At 48.8% G+C, this 17,132-nt stretch overlaps 1 protein-coding gene across 2 annotated transcripts; it reads left to right on the top strand.

The window, feature by feature from the left end:
- Positions 1–645: 645 nt before the first annotated feature.
- GHRH (growth hormone releasing hormone) lies at positions 646–12,183 on the top strand. Of its 2 annotated transcripts, none has more exons than XM_063702368.1 (5): positions 646–716; positions 6,394–6,495; positions 6,804–6,908; positions 8,961–9,080; positions 11,964–12,183. In XM_063702368.1, exons 2-5 carry the CDS (start codon positions 6,413–6,415, stop codon positions 11,977–11,979), a joined length of 324 nt encoding a protein of 107 aa, XP_063558438.1. In that variant the 5' UTR covers positions 646–716; positions 6,394–6,412; the 3' UTR covers positions 11,980–12,183. The 2 variants fall into 2 exon arrangements, with proteins under 2 accessions (XP_063558438.1, XP_063558436.1); XM_063702366.1 differs by having other exon boundaries at positions 11,961–12,183.
- The last annotated feature ends 4,949 nt before the right edge of the window (positions 12,184–17,132 follow it).

The raw sequence follows: 17,132 nt of genomic DNA, 5'->3' as shown, positions 1-17,132 counted from the left end.
ATCAATAAACTCTTGGTGTTTCACTGTTATGAGTTCTCCAATTATTTTTAACACATATTTTTTCTTTTTTTAAAAAATATATTTTTTGAGATAGAGTCTTGCTCTGTCACCCAGCCTGGAGTGCAGTAGTGTGGTCTTGGCTCACTGCAACCTCCGCCTCCCAGGCTCAGGTGACACTCTTGCCTCAGCCACCTGAGTAGCTGGGACTATACCCATGTGCCACCATGCCCAGCTAATTTTTAATTTTTTTGTAGAGACAGGGTCTCATTATGTTGCCCAGGTTGGTCTCAAACTTCTGAGCTCAGGCAATCCACCCGCCTCAGCCTCCCAAAGTGCTAGGATGGCAGGTGTGAGCCACCGCGCCCAGCCGAGTTCTCCAATCACTATTATAGCAGTATATATTCTCTATATCCTCTTGGAATAATGTTACACCTTTGTACTCTGTCCACCGTGTCAAAGATAAAAGGAGACTTTACCAGGAGTCTAAGTTTGCAAGGGGCCAAACCTCTTTCACCAACAGGGTTTGTCAGTGTGATATGATGCTAAAAACAGTCCTTTGGTTGACTTGTGGGTAATTGATTCTCTGACGCTGACAACGCTTAGGAAAATGAAGGGATAAATGATAGGAACGCCAGGCGGCTGCCGGAGCAAACACCCAGCCCAGGGCCCCTGGATTTGAGCAGTGCCTCAGAGCAGAGGGAGATCTGCGGCATCAGGTGAGAGGGGTGGCCCTGGGGGGCTAGGCTGGGTGGGGGTAAGAAAAGTTAACCTTCTCACCAACTCAGAAACACTGAGTCCAAGAGGCCCACCGCCATCCTCTTTGCCCATGGACTGGTGAGTACATTTGAGCCCCTCTTTGGATAAAATCACCCCTCAGTAGGGGCTCTGGAATAGGCTTTTGATGGTGCCGTTTGGGGCTTGTCTTAACTTGGGCGCGTGGCGGACTGGCTCCAGGTGTCTGTCGCAGGTGGTGAGGTCTCAGTGCTCCTTCGAGGGTGCGTGGGCAGGCTTCGGGGGCAAATGTGAGTTGGCTTGATTTTCCTGTCAGCGATGGGATTCTGCCATGGATCAGAGATGAGCCAAGTGGCTGTGCAAATCAATACTGCTCATTGATCACTCAGAACTGATTCAATGTAATTGCCGGGAAATTGATAACATTTTGCTTTCTTGCTCAATTGCAGCCGCACTCTTTACTCCAGGTTTTAGACACAATTATCTGCCTTTGGAGTCCTCCGCTACCCCATGCCTGTCTCCTGATCCTTGCTTTAATGGTCCTGAAGTATTTGTTTTTCACCATAGACTGCCTCAAACCCCTTCTGGAAGGAGGTGGAGTGTCACTCTTTTGAATGACAGTTCAAGATGCTTCCTCATTAAAAACTTAGATTTCTTTTAACTTGGAATGCTGTCACTGAAACAGTTTATAAACCAGATCAGGAAGTCTATGCTTTGGGGTGCTCAAATTTCAAAGGGGAATATTCAAGGAAGGTTAAAGATGTTCTTTCCCTGGGTTTTCAAAAATGGCCTTGCGAATTTGGGTGCTTGAGACCTGACCTCTGTCGTTAGCTGCAGGTGAATCTGCAGAATTCTCCTGGCATTCCTGGCATGAAAGCTGGCAAAAGGTGCCAACGGATGTAGATCAAGTGCCTGTTTATCCTGAATCCAGGCAGTCTCAAGTACATCTAATCCCAGAATCAGTAAGCACTGCAGGAAGCTAACCGATGATCATAATGATAGATTATAAACTCTGGAGTGCCTTCAGTCATCAGAGTTGCCAGCAATGCTGTTGGGCTCGGCTACACTTCATTCAGTGAATTTTGACTCCTTAAGTTGTCATGTGGAATGTGTCTGTTGACAGCTATTTTATTTTATTCTTTGAGATAGGGTCTTGCTCTGACATTTAGGCTACTGTGCAGTGGCACTATCATGGATCACTGCAGCCTTAACCTCCCAGGCTCAAGCAATCCTCCCACATCAGCCTCCAGAGTAGCTGGGACTACAGGCATGTGCCACCATGCCTAGATAAGTTTTTGGGTTTTTTTGGTTTTTTTTTTTTTTTGTAGAGATGGGGTCTCGCTATGTTGCTCAGGCTGGAGCTATTTTATCCTTAGTGACATAACCTCTATTCTTCTTATCTTACCCTACACTGGATAATTCTTGTCTCCCATTTTCATTCAGTGGGATCTGCAAACCCATGGATTCGGTTCTCATAGCTCAGAGGTTGCTGTGGGGTCTTGACCTATGCCTGGGGCACAGGATTTGTGGCAAATGTTGAGCCTCTTGGTTAACTTGTGCAGTTGCTGAGCCTTATCTTGAATGAGCGGGGTATTGTGTTTACTATGACTTGCCCTCCCCACCAAAGTATGCCCTCCTATGAGGTTGTTTCAACTCCCTGAAACTACTGGGTGTGCATAGGGAGGGGCCAATCAAGCAGGTGTTCCTGTTTGTCCCTGTTCTTTCTTCCCCAGAGGCCCAACAACAAAGAGCAAGAAGCTTTCCTTTTTTTCAGACCCTTTCCCACGTGCAGGTGATGGAGGCTGAGGATCCCTGTGAATGGGGAATACTGTGAATAGAGCATTGTACCTGGGAGGCTGCTGCATGGAGCGGAAGGAAGTCTGCCGGCCTGGGAATGAGGAGTCCCATTCTGAAGTGCCCACTCCAAAACTAATTTGATGGAGGATCATGGAAAATGTCCTTGTCCTCTCTAGGCTCTTTTCCTTGGCTGTAAGAGGAGCATGGGGATGCCTGCTCCAGAGGGAGAGTGCAAGGATGGGTTGTGGAGCCTGATAGGGCACAGGGGCTGGGAATCACTTGTGCCAGCCCTTGGGAGAAGGGGCAGGCAGAGGGAGAGCTTAAGCCAAGAGAAGGGGTTTGAGCTTTATTCTGGAAGGAGTGGGGAGCCAAGGGCTTCTGAGCAGGGGAGGGAGGTGATTGGGGACCTAGATCTGCCTGAATCTTTAGAAGATCAGCAGCAAAGAAGGCAAGAAAGCCAGGCTGCAGCTGGGAGACAGAAAAGGCAGTGGTTTCTGTTAAGGGGCCCTGCTTGCGTCCAAAGATCTCCCGGCTTAGAAAATTCCACTTCTGGAGAGGCAGCCTGGACCAGGTGGGGAGAAGGGGGACCAGACGTGGTATGGTGCGATGAGGAGGACGGAAGCCTGCCGAGCCTTGGTCTGAGGAACAAAAGCTTAAGTCAGACATGCGGAACATATCTAAAGGACCAGTCGTGTGGCTGCAGGTGCAGAGGCTCCGGCCCAGCAGGCGGATGTTACACAGCCAGCCCTCGGGGTAGATCCCGTGTTCTCATCTTTTCTCTAGCCCCAGTCCTTACCGGAACGGTAGAGGCTTAGCAAATATTTGCAGGAGAAGGAGATTTGGGCTTGACATGGTGAGACAAACTTCCTAACAATAAGAACTGCCTGGGCCTGGCATTGTGGCTCATGCCTGTAAGCTCAACTCTTTGGGAGGCTGAGGCGGGGGGATCACTTAAGCCCGGGGGTTTGAAACCAGCCTCGGCAATATAGTGAGACTTTATCTTTACAAAAAATTTCAAAATTAGCTGGGCATGATGGCACATGCCTGCTGTCCCAGCTACTCAGGAGGCTGAGGCAGGAGGATTGCTTGAGCCCAGGAGTTTGAGGCTGTAGTGAGCTATGATTGCACCACTGCACCTCAGCCTGGGCCACAGAGTGAGACCCTCTCTCAAAATAAATAAAGAAAGAACCACCTGGAAATAAGCTCCCCGGCCTGGGGGTAGTGAGATCCCTGTCATTCGCTGGCAGCAAGTGCTCACTCGAGCAGGAAGTGGAGGACAGCTAGTGTGCGTGTTGTGGGGATGCTCATGTCATGGAGGGAGGGGCTGACCACTGAGGCCTGGGCTGCTGCTCCCTCCAGCTCTGCAGGTACAGGGTCTCAGGCTGCAGTAAGCAGACCCCGTGAGTGCTGCCTGGGGGCCCAAGGCATCCCTGGGTTAGAGGAGACTTCAGTGCCTTCAGAAAGGAGGGTGATACCCTGAGAGGGCCGGGAGAGCAAGGTGGGTTCTGCCAGTGCTGGCCCTGCCTGACAGAACTCCTCAGCAGGACCCAGGAGTGGGAGGGAAGGAAGCCATGTGAGGAGATTGTGGGAAAGGCAGGGGTGCTGGCCACCTCCGGGGCTGGCTGGGCCTCTGGATGGATCTACACCCCCATGGAGTAGACATCCTGCTGAGAGAGGGAGAAACCCATGGGAGATGGGAGGACCCAATTCCTAGGTGGCCAAGTCCCCCGAGGCCAGCCGTGTTTCCATGCTTGGGCAGGTCTGGGCTGACAGCAGTGGCACTTGCCCCGGCGGAGGCGGGCTCTGTCCCCTGCTGGCTGTTTTTCCCCTAATTGCAGAGCATGCTGTCCGCAGGCCCCAATTAAGCGTAGTTACAGGACCTATGAGATGACTGCGCCACACTGGCTCCCCCGGCTCTTCAGTCTCTTCCAGGACTAAAACTCTTCAGCAAAATCTAAGCATCTGGAGCAAGACTTAGAGCCCTTCTCCCCTCTCTCCAACGCCAAACAAAATTAAAACAGGAAGAGCCTGCCCTCTGAGAGGGTCGGTCTTAGGTAGCCACAGCAAAGGTTTCTAGAGAATTCCCTATTGGTTCAGGCACTCACCTCACCAGATCCTTCCAGGAGCCGAAATAGGAGGTCTAGTTACTATCTCGGTTTTATGGCCGGGGAAAATAAGGCTCAGAGAGGTGAAGCCACTTGTCCTGGGACACACAGCTAATGACAGCAGAGCCAGGATTTGAACTTCCAGTTTGTCTGACTCAGAGCTGAGCAGTTACCCTTGCTGCCTGCTTTCACTGCCATACTGGATGGGGTTGAATGAGGGGCGCTGTGAGAAGGTTCTTTGACCTTCCCCATTCCTTGCTAAGGGATCCCATTTATTCTATTAATTTAATTTTTTTTTTTTTTTGAGACAGGGTCTCACTTTGTCACCCAACGTGGAGTGCATGGGACGATCTTGGCTCACTGCAACTTCCACCTCCTGGGTTCAAGGGATTCTCGTGCCTCAACCTCCTGAGTAGCTGGGATTACAGGCACACACCACCACTCCTGTCTCATTTTTGTAATGTTAGTAGAGATGGGATTTCACCAGGTTGGCCAGGCTGGTCTCAAACTCCTGGCCTCAGGTGATCCGCCCACCTCAGCCTCCCAAAGTGTTGGGATTACAGGCGTGAGCCACTGTGCCTGGCCCCAAATCCTACTTCTAATACCTTTTTTTTTTTAAATTTTTTATTATACTTTAAGTTTTAGGGTACATGTGCACATTGTGCAGGTTAGTTACATATGTAAACGTGTGCCATGCTGGTGCACTGCACCCACGAACTCGTCATCTAGCATTAGGTATATCTCCCAATGCTATCCCTCCCCGCTCCCCCCTCCCCCCACCCCACAACAGTCCCCAGAGTGTGATATTCCCCTTCCTGTGTCCATGTGATCTCATTGTTCAATTCCCACCTATGAGTGAGAACATGCGGTGTTTGGTTTTTTGTTCTTGCGATAGTTTACTGAGAATGATGATTTCCAATTTCATCCATGTCCCTACAAAGGACATGAACTCATCATTTTTTATGGCTGCATAGTATTCCATGGTGTATATGTGCCACATTTTCTTAATCCAGTCTATCATTGTTGGACATTTGGGTTGGTTCCAAGTCTTTGCTATTGTGAATAATGCCGCAATAAACATACGTGTGCATGTGTCTTTATAGCAGCATGATTTATAGTCCTTTGGGTATATACCCAGTAATGGGATGGCTGGGTCAAATGGTATTTCCAGTTCTAGATCCCTGAGGAATCGCCACACTGACTTCCACAATGGTTGAACTAGTTTACAGTCCCACCAACAGTGTAAAAGTGTTCCTATTTCTCCACATCCTCTCCAGCACCTGTTGTTTCCTGACTTTTTAATGATTGCCATTCTAACTGGTGGTGAGATGGTATCTCATTGTGGTTTTGATTTGCATTTCTCTGATGGCCAGTGATGATGAGCATTTTTTCATGTGTTTTTTTGCTGCATAGATGTCTTCTTTTGAGAAGTGTCTGTTCACCTACTTCTAATACCTTATGGCAAGGGGAAATTTCCCTACTATCACTGGTTTTTGGTTCAACCCTATGTGATTGGCAGGGGAGCTCCATCACGCCCATTCTACAGATGGAGAAAATGAAGTCAGAGCAGGTGGCTGGCAGAGGCAGAACATGAACTCAGGTCTGTCTGACTTCCAGTGTCTGGGTTCTTTTTCCCATCCCACAGCTTCCAAAAACCAAGGACCACGGCTTGCCATGGAGCCAAGCCCAGGGCTGGGCCAGTGAAGGCCATCCCGATGGCTGTGGCTATACCTGACCTTCCCCTCCTGTCACTCTGCAGGTGCCACCCCGGGTGAAGGATGCCACTCTGGGTGTTCTTCTTTGTGATCCTCACCCTCAGCAGCAGCTCCCACTGCTCCCCACCTCCCCCTTTGACCCTCAGGTAAGCAGCCCCTGGGGAAAGTTCCCACCACTCCCAAGCCATCCCTGCCATGCGGCAGGCGTTAGTGAATGCAGACTCAGCCCATCAGCTGGGCCCTGGCTATGTCTCCAGGCAGCACCCACTGCCCGTCCTTGCAGAGGAGGCAGACACAGCTTCACAGAGGTCACTCAGAGGGGTCTGAGTCTCTCTTGGGGTGAGTGGGACAGATGACAACAGAAGGATCTTGCAGAGACATGGCGAGTGCAGCCGCGACTGTCCTCTCGCCTGGCCTCCACCCCACCCTCTGACCGCTGACTCCTTCCGCACAGGATGCGGCGGTATGCAGATGCCATCTTCACCAACAGCTACCGGAAGGTGCTGGGCCAGCTGTCCGCCCGCAAGCTGCTCCAGGACATCATGAGCAGGCAGCAGGGGTAAGCAGGAGTTCTAGTGATTTCTTCCCACACCCTGCAGCAGAGTCTGCAGGAGCTTGTTCCCTACAGGGGACCAGGGACCAATTCAGATCTCTTCCTTGGCACAGCAAGTGTCATTTCTGGACTTCCCGTAGCAAAAGGGTTCCAGCGTTAAACCTCAGCTTACCTCCATGCCTACCACGTGCCTCTTCAGGCTAGGCTCCGACAGTAACCACACTGGTAGTAGTTACCATTTAATCATGACTCCATGCCAAAAACAAAGGCTCTGCCCTAGGACATTTACAGACACTTGGCACAGTGCTGGGCACACAGATGCCCTTGGTAGTGTCAGCTACTATTATTCTTAGTTTCTTGCTTTCTTTTTTTTAGAGACAGGGTCTCATTCTGTTGCCCAGGCTGGAGTACAGTGGAATGATCATGCCTCATTGTAACCTCAAATGCCTGGACTCAAGCGACCCTCCCATCTTAGCCTACCAAGTAGCTAGGACTACCAGTGTGCACCACCACAACTGACTATTTTATTTTTTGTAGAGATGAGGGTCTCACTATTTTGCCCAGGCTGGTCTCGAACTCCTGGCCTCAAGTGATCCTCCCACCTTGGCCTCCCAAAGCATTGGGATTATAGTTGTGAGCCACCTTGCCCAGCTTTTAGTTTCTTCTTTAATCTTCATAACAACCCTTATCCCCATTGTACAGGGTTAATAGCTTTTTTTTTTTTTTTTTTTTTTGAGATGGAGTCTCTCTCTGTCCCCCAGGCTGGAGTGCAGTGGCACAATCTCGGCTCACTGCAAGCTCCCCCTCCCGGGTTCACACCATTCTCCTGCCCTAGCCTCCCGAGTAGCTGAGACTACAGGTGCCCGCCACCATGCCCAGCTAATTTTTTGTATATTTTAGTAGAGACGGGGTTTCACCATGTTAGCCAGGATGGTCTCGATCTCCTGACCTCGTGATCTGCCCGCCTTGGCCTCCCAAAGTGCTGGGATTACAGGTGTGAGCCATTGCGCCCTGGCCCAGGGTTAATAGCTTTTAAAGGACACACAAAGAGTGGCAGAGTTTGGAACCAAACTGCCTGACTCTATAGCCTATATGTTTTTTAGTTTTTACTTTGAAAAAAATCTCAAACTTACAAAAAAGTTGCAACAAAAGCACAATGGACTTCCATATACACTTCCAATTCCTAACATTTTATCACATTTGCTTACTCTATATCTATAGCTAGATATAGATACATACACACAGAAACACATATGCACATTAAGTATTCTTATCATTTTTGCTGAACCATTTGAGAGTAAATTGCAGTCATCATGACCCTTTACCCTTAGGTACTTCTATGTGTGTTTCGTAATACCTAACCAAAGGACATCCCCTTACATAATCATAATATAATTATCAATTATAATCCATATTCAAATTTTACCAGTTGTCCCAAAATGTCCTTTATAACAATTATTTCTTTTTCTGATCTGGGACCCAATCCAGGATCACAGATACCATTTAGTTGTCATGTCCCTTCAGTTTCTTTTAATCTGGAATCGTTCCTCAGTCTTTCATGACATTGACAGTTTTGATTAGTAAAGGCTAATGATTTATAGAATGTCCCTCATGTTGAATTTGCCAGACATAACCCCATGATGAGAGGATGCGTTCCTCTAATGATGATTAGAGGAATCAGGTGATGCATTCACAGAAGTAGTGTTGTGTCCTTCTCAGTGCCTGGTATCAGGAGGCACAGGATGGCAATTTGTGCCATTATTGGTGGATTATTGGTAGATGGTAACTTTGATCAGTTGGTTAACATGGTGTCTGCTAGGTTTCTCCTCTATAAAGTTATTTTTCCCTCTATCATTAATAATCTGTGGGGAGACATTTTGCAACTGTGTACACTTGTACTTCTGTGCTCTTCATTACTATATATACTGCCTCCCTAAGTGTGGCTGAATCTAATTCAGTTGGGTAGAAGAGTCCACACCAGATATTGAAATAGGCATAGGGATATACCCCTGCCTTTCCACATCCTACCCAAATAGCAACTAGTTCTCTTTTTCACAGAGAGAGCAACCAAGAGCGAGGAGCAAGGGCACGGCTTGGTCGTCAGGTAGACAGCATGTGGGCAGAACAAAAGCAAATGGAATTGGAGAGCATCCTGGTGGCCCTGCTGCAGAAGCACAGGTATGGGTGTGTGTGCATGGGTGCATCTAGGGACTTCAGGGCTTCCTACCCCGTGGTTTGCCAGGAAAAGGAAAAAACCCACTCCTCTCTGAAGGTATGGGGCTCTGCCAAACAAACCAAGAACAAGTACCCTCCTGACAGACATTAAGAACTAGGAGAGTGGTTGGGTATGGTGGCTCACCTGTAATCCCAACACTTTGGGAGGCCAAGGTGGGTGGATCATCTGAGGTCGGGAGTTCAACACCAACCTGGCCAACATGGCAAAACCCTGTCTCTATTACAAATACAAAAATTAGCCGGGTGTAGTGGCTCACGCCTGTAATCCCAGCCACTCGGGAGGCTGAGGCAGGAGAATCGCTTGAAGCTGGGAGGCGGAGGTTGCAGTGAGCTGAGATCGCACCATTACACTCCAGCCTGGGCGACAGAGCAAGACTCGGTCTAAAAAAAAAAAAAAAAAAAGAAGAACTAGGGGAGTGCCCAGGTGCGGTGGCTCATGCCTATAATCCCAGCACTTTGGGAGGCTGATGGGGAAGGATCACTGGAGGCCAGGAGGTTGAGACCAGCTTGCCCAATATAGTGAGATCCCGTCTCAATCAATCAATCAATCAATCAATCAATATTAGGAGAGTTCTTTAGTCATGAAGGGTGGAAAGTGTCTGATGGAGACCGCATCTTATCCATGGCTGTATCCCAGTGCGGAGCCAGAGGCCAGGCTCAGTGTCCATGCCCAAAAATGTTACTCACCGAATGGTTCCGTGATACGACCCAGAAATCTGAATTTTAACAGGTGTCCCCAAGGATTCGGCTGCAGGTGAACTGACAGGCGTGCTCTGGTTCCCTTGCCAAGTTCAAAAAACTATCAAGCCAAAGACAGACCAGCCCTCCCACACCCTGTGGTAGATGAGTGTGCGCAGACACACGATCAGCAGACGAGAGACGTGATGACTGTCGTTCCCCAGCTCACTGGCCCTCACGTTTCTCCTGGGAGTCTACAGAGGAGGAAAAGTGAGGCAAAGAGGGGGCGGCAGCTGGCCCCAAGTCAGGGAATGGCAGGCCCAGACCTGTTTTGCCTCCCTGGAACTTCTTTGCACAAAGCCCCCACTTCATGGGCAAAGTTTCCCAAAAATGTCGTGGCTGTTTGGAGAAACTCTGCTGGGGTTTAGAGCCTGATTTGTGGTTGTTGTGGTTGTTGTTGTTGTTGTTGTTGTTGTTGTTGAGATGGAGTTTCACTCCCATCAGCCAGGCTAGAGTGCAGTGGCATGATCTCGGCTCACTGCAGCCTCTGCCTCCAGGGTTCAAGTGATTCTCAGCCTCCCGAGTAGCTGGGATTACAGACGCCTGCCACCATGCCCGGCTGATTTTTGTACTTTTAGTAGAGACAGGGTTTCACCATGTTGGCCAGGCTGGTCTTGAACTCCTGACCTCAGGTGATCCACCCTCCTCGGCCTCCCCAAGTGCTGGGATTACAGGCACCCGCCACCATGCCCGGCTAATTTTTTGTACTTTTAGTAGAGATGGGGTTTCACCATGCTGGCCAAGCTTGTCTCGAACTCCTGACCTCAGGTGATCCACCTGCCATGGCCTCCCCAAGTGCTGGGATTACAGGCATGAGCCACCGCACCCGGCCTAGAGCCTGATTTAACTGCCAGCACAAGCAGGTCCCAGTGTTGCTCTGCTGGGCACTTCTGGTCCAAGCTATTAAGCAAATCCAGTTCCCAGCAGAGCGCTCCATGGCCTCTCTCACTTTCTTCCCAACCTGATTAGACACCACCAGCCCAGAGATTTCACCACCTACAAGCAGCACCAGGCCTACGGCAGATGACAGGAGGGGCGACAACCAGTCTGGGAGGCGGGAAGAACACCTGGGCCCCAGGCCTGTTTCTGCAACTAGCGGCACAGCAACACACTTCTTCGTTTCGACTCTGTGAAAGGAGGGGTTAGCTCTTACCATCTCTAGGGTCCTCAAGACAAGAGTTCAAAAATAATGTCTCTAAGAAGAAGGCCTCCTCTGTGCCTCGCAGGCTGGGATTAGGTAATTGTTCACCTGCTACGGCTCTCATCAGGCCCCGGTAGGGTGGATGGCTCCATGGAGGGCTAATCCTAAGAATGCAGGCTTTGTTCCCGCAAGTTGAAAGCCAGAGGCTTCACGGAGATTGAAATCACAGAGCCCGCAGAGCTGGCAGGAAGGGCCCCGAAGGCTGCTATAGCCATTGTTCCCCCTCCAGCTCGACTGCTGCAAATACCAGGATATCACTGGTGAGCAGGAATAAGTTCCTGCTTTAGAGTGTAGAGTAGAGCCGTGTGACAGATGGCACACTTTTGCAGCCATCATACATTGTGTCCATGTAACAGCCCTGTAAGGAAACTGAGGCTCGGGTTTAGCCATCTTCCCACCCCTGTAAAGACCATCCAGTGACTATGACATGCCACGCTCTGGACCAGAGGTATAGCAGGGTACAGGACAGCAGCGACCCCTGCTCTCATGGAATTCATAACACACCGAAGCAGCAAGGAACTAGACACGTTCTTGTACAGTCAATTACTTCATTGTGATGAATGGGAAGAGATGCTGGGGAGTGGTGATGGTGAGGCTGGGAGAACGCTGAGCCTGTCTGGGGATTAGAGGAAGCTTCTTCAAGGGGAAGTGACTGGCCCAGGGTCTCGGTGGGAGTTGGTTGGCAGAGCAGAGAGCAGGGGCTAAGCCTGGGACTCGCCTTGCTGGCACGCTTGCACATCCTTCCCTCCACCCCACGCTGCCTCTTTTGGAATCCAAAAGGCCAGCTCCTGTCACGGGAGCACCCGTCACCCTGGTTCCATGCATCCCACTCTAGCCACCCTTACTTCAGTTCCCCGGATTGAGCTTGATCTTTCTTTCTGCAGCAGGAACTCCCAGGGATGAAGATTCCTCCTGTGACCCGGGCTACCTGTAGCCAAAATGCAACTGGATCCAGTTAATCCTCTCATTTCTGACCCACTTTTTCCTTTGTAAATACAATAAAATTCCCCCATACCGGTGTGCATTTAAATGTTCTTTTCTCTTCAACCTAATTTTTTATGTGTTTTACATAGTTACATTTCCCAAAGTGGTATTACGAGGTGTAATTTTTTTTAAAGCTTACATTTACCAAGCACGCAGAGTGCAAACCAGGCAGCTTCATGCATAGAATCTCATATGCTCCTTACACAGGCTGATGGAGGGTACTGGTCCTCCTTTCACAGACAAGGAATTGAGGCTCAGAAAGTGTAATCAAATTGCCCACAGTCACACCGTGCAAATGAGAGCACTGGGATTCAAATCCAGGCAAGTCCAACTCAGAACCAGCTCTTAACCACATTCAACTAACTTCGATAAAAGTCATCCTTCACCCACGTGTGAATTGCTCTTCTATAAGCAATACCACTTATTGATTCAACAAACTTTTTTTTTTTTTTTTTTTGAGACAGAGTTGCACTCTTGTTGCCCAGGCTGAAGTGCAATGGCATGATCTTGGCTCACCACAACCTCCGCCTCCCGGGTTCCAGTGTTTCTCCTGCCTGAGCCTCCTGAGTAGCTGGGATTACAGGCATGTGCCACCACGCCCAGCTAATTTTGTATTTTTAGTAGAGATGGGGTTTCTCCATGTTGGTCAGGCTGGTCTCAAACTCCTGACCTCAGGTGATCTGCCTGCCTCAGCCTCCCAAAGTGTTAGGATTACAGGCGTGAGCCACTGCACCCGGCCTTCATTCAACAAACATTTATAGACACCCACTCTGTGCCAGGTACTGTTCTGGGCACTGGAGAGATAGTCATGAACAAAGTCCCTGACCTTATAGAGCTTATATTCCAATGCGTGTGTGGTGGGGGAGAGAATAATAAACACAAGTCAATATAGAATATGTCAGATGTTGGCAAGTGCAAAGGATAAAGCTTTAAAGGGCCAGGGAGTGCTGGGGGTATAATTTGATCTACACTGTGTATATGTGAAGGCCTCACTGACGATGTGACATTTGAGTAAAGACCTGAGGAAGAGAGGGAGTTGGCTTTGTAAATGTCAGAGTAAAGAACATTCCAGGCAGAGTGAAAACTCAACAAAGGCTTAGAGGCAGGAGTGTGGAAGGAGGACTAGCAAGGGGATCAGTGTGGCTACCTGGGCCAGAGCAAGGATGTCAGTGGAAAGAAAAGAGTCCCGGAGGAGCAGGAGGCCAGCTCATGGGGACACTTGGAGGTGTTAAAAAAAAAAAAAAAGTAACAAATTGACTCTTTAGTTTTTTGGTTTTTTGTTTGTTTGTTTGTTTTTGAGACGGAGTCTCACTCTGTTTCCCAGGCTGGAGTGCACTGGCACGATCTCGGCTCACTGCAACCTCCACCACCAGGGTTCAAATGATTCTCCTGCCTCAGCCTCCCGAGTAGCTGGGATTACAGGCATGTGCCACCACACCCAGCTAATTTTTGTATTTTTTTAAGTAGAGACAGGGTTACGCCAGGTTGGCCAGGCTGGTCTTGAACTCCTGACCTCAGGTGATCCACCCACCTCAGACTCCCAAAGTGCTGGGATTACAGGTGTGAGCCACCACCCCCAACCCAAATAGAGTTTTAAAGATTGAATTGGCTTTTGTTAGCAGTTCATGAACTGGGCAGCATCCTGAGGGGGACTCTGATAAGCCGAGTGGGAGTGGGCCTTACAGGCAAAAAGGGGCTAAAGAAGCAGAAACAGGGCACGAAAAGCAGATTGGTCATTTCAAAGTTACCTTCCTTCTGGGGTTAAAGCAGAGGGGACTTCCTGATTATGCAAGCTAAAGTAGACTGGACCCCTTCCTTTTTTTTTTTTTTTCATTTGAGACAGAGTCTTGCTTTGTCACCCAGGCTGGAGTGTGGTGGCATGATCTCAGCTCACTGCAACCTCTGCCTCCTGGGTTCAAGTAATTCTCCTGCCTCAGCCTCCCGAGTAGCTGGGATTACAGACACCTGCCACCACGCCTGGCTAATTTTTGTATTTTTAGTCGAGACAGGGTTTCACCATGTTGGCCAGCCTGGTCTCGTACTCCTGACCTCAGGTGATCCACCCGCCTCAGCCTCCCAAAGTGCTGGGATTACAGGCGTGAGCCACTGTGCCTGTCCCAACTGGACCCCTTCTGATTGGCTGCTGTGAATCTCATATTTCAGAAAACTGGACCATTTTAAAGTTCTGTTTGATGACATGGCACTTCGTATGTCATGAGTGACTCTATTCTGGTTGGGTCTGGTTTGTTGGGGCCCGCCTAGTGCAAGAGCTCAGTTCAAAACAGCGGCCTCCCATAAATGTTCTTTAACAAGGTCACAGTAAGGATTTGGATCCCAAACTTGGTGAGATGAAAGCCATGGTGGAGTTTAAGCAGAAGAATGACATGCTGTGACCTATGCTGAAAATCACTCTGAGAAATGGTCAAACTCTAGATACTTTCTTAGGGCGGAAGCCATTTGCTGATAGACAGGGTGTAGGGATTGGAGAGAAGTCAAGAATGACTCCTGAGTTTTTGGCCTGAGGATGGAGGATGGGAGGATGGAGTTGCCACTTAGCAGCTTTGGGGGTTGGGGGAATATTAAGAATTTAGGTTTGAATGTTGAGTGTGAGGTGCCTATGAAAGGTCCAAGTGAGGAAGTTGAGTAGGCACATGGCTGTACAGGTCCTAGTTCAGGAGAGAGTCCCCTGAGTTCAGGGGAGAGGTCTGGACAGCTGGTTTGGTTGGTAGTTGTCACCATTTAGACGGTCAGTCTTTAAAGTCAAAAGACTAGTTAGATTACTAAGGAAGAATATAGGAAGAGTAAAGTCCAGGGACTGATCCCCTGGAAACCCTACATTTAAAGTTTAGAAGAGGGCTGGGTGCAGTGGCTCACGCCTGTAATCCCAGCACTTTGGGAGGCCAAGGCAGGTGGATCACTTGAGGCCAGGAGTTCAAGACCAGCCTGGCCAACATGGCGAAACCCTGTCTCTACTAAAAATACAAAAATTAGCCGGGCATGGTGGTGCACGCTTGTAATCCCAGCTACTCAGTAGGCTGAGGCAGGAGAATCACTTGAACCTGGGAGGCGGAGCTTGCAGTGAGCCAAAATCACACCACTGCACTCCAGCCTGGGCGACAGAGCAAGACTGTCTGAAAAAAAAAAAAAAAAAAAAGTTTTGAGGAAAGATGAGGAACCAGCAAAGGAGGCTGAGAAGTAGCAGGCAGTGAAGTAACAGGAAAACTCCTTCAAAGAAGAATCCCAGAAGCCAATGAAGAGTGTTTCTAGAAGAAAGGGGTGATCTGCTCTGCTAAATGCTGCTGATGGGACAAGTCAGTTTAGAACTGACCATGGAAGTGACCATGGAAGCCACTGATGACCCTGGCAAAGAGAAATCAGGTGAAGTAGTGAAGGCCAAAGTCTGATTTGAGTGGGAGAAATGGGAGAAGAGGAATCAGAGCTGGTGAGTATAGACTTGGCTGTGCAATAGGGTGGCCCCTAGACATATGTGGCTAACGAACACTTGAAATGTAGCTGGTACAAACTGAGATGTACTTTAAGTATAAAATAAACACTGGATTTAGGCTGGGGCATGGTGGCTCATACCTGCAATCCCAGCATTTTTGGGAAGCCAAGGAGGGAGGATCACTTGAGGATAGCAGTTGAAGACTAGCCTGGGCAACATAGCTAGACTCTGCCTCTACAAATAAAAATTCAAAAAAAATTAGCCAGGCGTGGTGACACACACCTGCAGTCCCAGCTACCTGGGAGGCTGAGGTGGGAGAATTGTTGAGCCCAGGAGTTTGAGGCTGCAGTGAACTATTATTGTACCACTGCACTCCAGCCTGGGCAACAGAGTGAGACTCTGTCTCTAAAAAAAGAATAAATAAAACAAAGCACCCCACAGATTAAAGGTCCAAGTAGGAATCACTCAGATTTAATATGAAAAAATACAAAATACCTCAGTATTTTTATACTGATCACATATTAAAATGACATTTTAGATATATGGGTTAAATAAAATATATTAAAATTAATTTCACTTGTTTAACATTTTTATCTTGGTTTCCAGAAAATGTAAAATCACCTATGTAGCTTGCTTTGTATTTCTATTGGACAGCGCTGGCAGAGATTTTTTTTTTGAGAAATTTTGCTATAAAGGGAAGCAGAGAACTGGAGCCACTGACCCGAGGCCCCCGCATCAGTGATTACCCAACTCTTGCTATTCATGAGCCATTTTATCTGGGCCAAATATCGCCACACATCACCTGCCCTCTGCGTGCCTCTGATCAGAATCTGTGAACTTACTGGGGTGACTGAAATGTTCTATATTTCAATTTGGGTGGTGGTTATACCAGTGTTGTCACATATAAAAATTCATTGAGTTGTTCACTTAGGATCTGTGCATTTTGCTGTACGTAAATTAAACCTAAAAAAAACCTGACAACTGTGAAAAGTCTAGATGATGGGATGTCTGTTTTGATTTAAAAAGTGCAAAAAGAGGGGCCAGGTGCAGTGGCTCAAGTCTGTAATCCCAGCACTTTGGGAGGCCGAGGCGGGCGGATCGTTTGAGGTCAGGAGTTCGAGAGAAGCCTGGGTAACATGGTGAAACCCCACCTCTATTAAAAATACAAACATTGGCTGGGTGTGGTGGCATGGGCCTGTAATCCCAGCTACTAGGGAGGCTGAGGCAAGAGAATCAACGTGAACCCAGGAGGTGGAGGTCGCAGTGAGCCGAGATCACGCCACTGTACTCCAGCCTGGGTGACCGAGCAAGACTCTGTCTCAAAAAAAAAAAAAAAAGTGCAAAAAGAATCACAGCATCTTAACATTGATGGGGTGAACAATCCCACCTCTCCATTTTGTAGCCTAAGACAGTGTCGTCAGGGAAGGAATGACCCAAGCTCGAAGGGCCTGGCAGCCAGGTCTCCAGTCTCCCAGCACCAGAACTATACAACTAACTCAGTTCCTTCCAGGGTAAAGACCACCTGCTCTCCCTGGGCGCCTGAGAAAAAAAACGTGAAGCCTGGAAAACCGTCTGCAGGGGGCCACTGAGGTGGCTCCACGGAGGAGACAATCAGAACAATGGGAGA

Source organism: Gorilla gorilla, chromosome 21 (genome assembly GCF_029281585.2).
Source record: "Gorilla gorilla gorilla isolate KB3781 chromosome 21, NHGRI_mGorGor1-v2.1_pri, whole genome shotgun sequence".
In the NCBI taxonomy this organism is placed as follows: domain Eukaryota; kingdom Metazoa; phylum Chordata; class Mammalia; order Primates; family Hominidae; genus Gorilla; species Gorilla gorilla.
This window is presented reverse-complemented; position numbering and strand designations above follow the sequence as displayed.

Bases quoted from the DNA above. Each gene is read 5' to 3' on its own strand.
- GHRH (XM_063702366.1), top strand. From the start codon at position 6,413: ATGCCACTCTGGGTGTTCTTCTTTGTGATCCTCACCCTCAGCAGCAGC. The intron at 6,496-6,803 runs GTAAGCAGCCCC...CCTTCCGCACAG, and splicing joins CCTCCCCCTTTGACCCTCAG to GATGCGGCGGTATGCAGATG. The intron at 6,909-8,960 runs GTAAGCAGGAGT...TCTTTTTCACAG, and splicing joins ATCATGAGCAGGCAGCAGGG to AGAGAGCAACCAAGAGCGAG.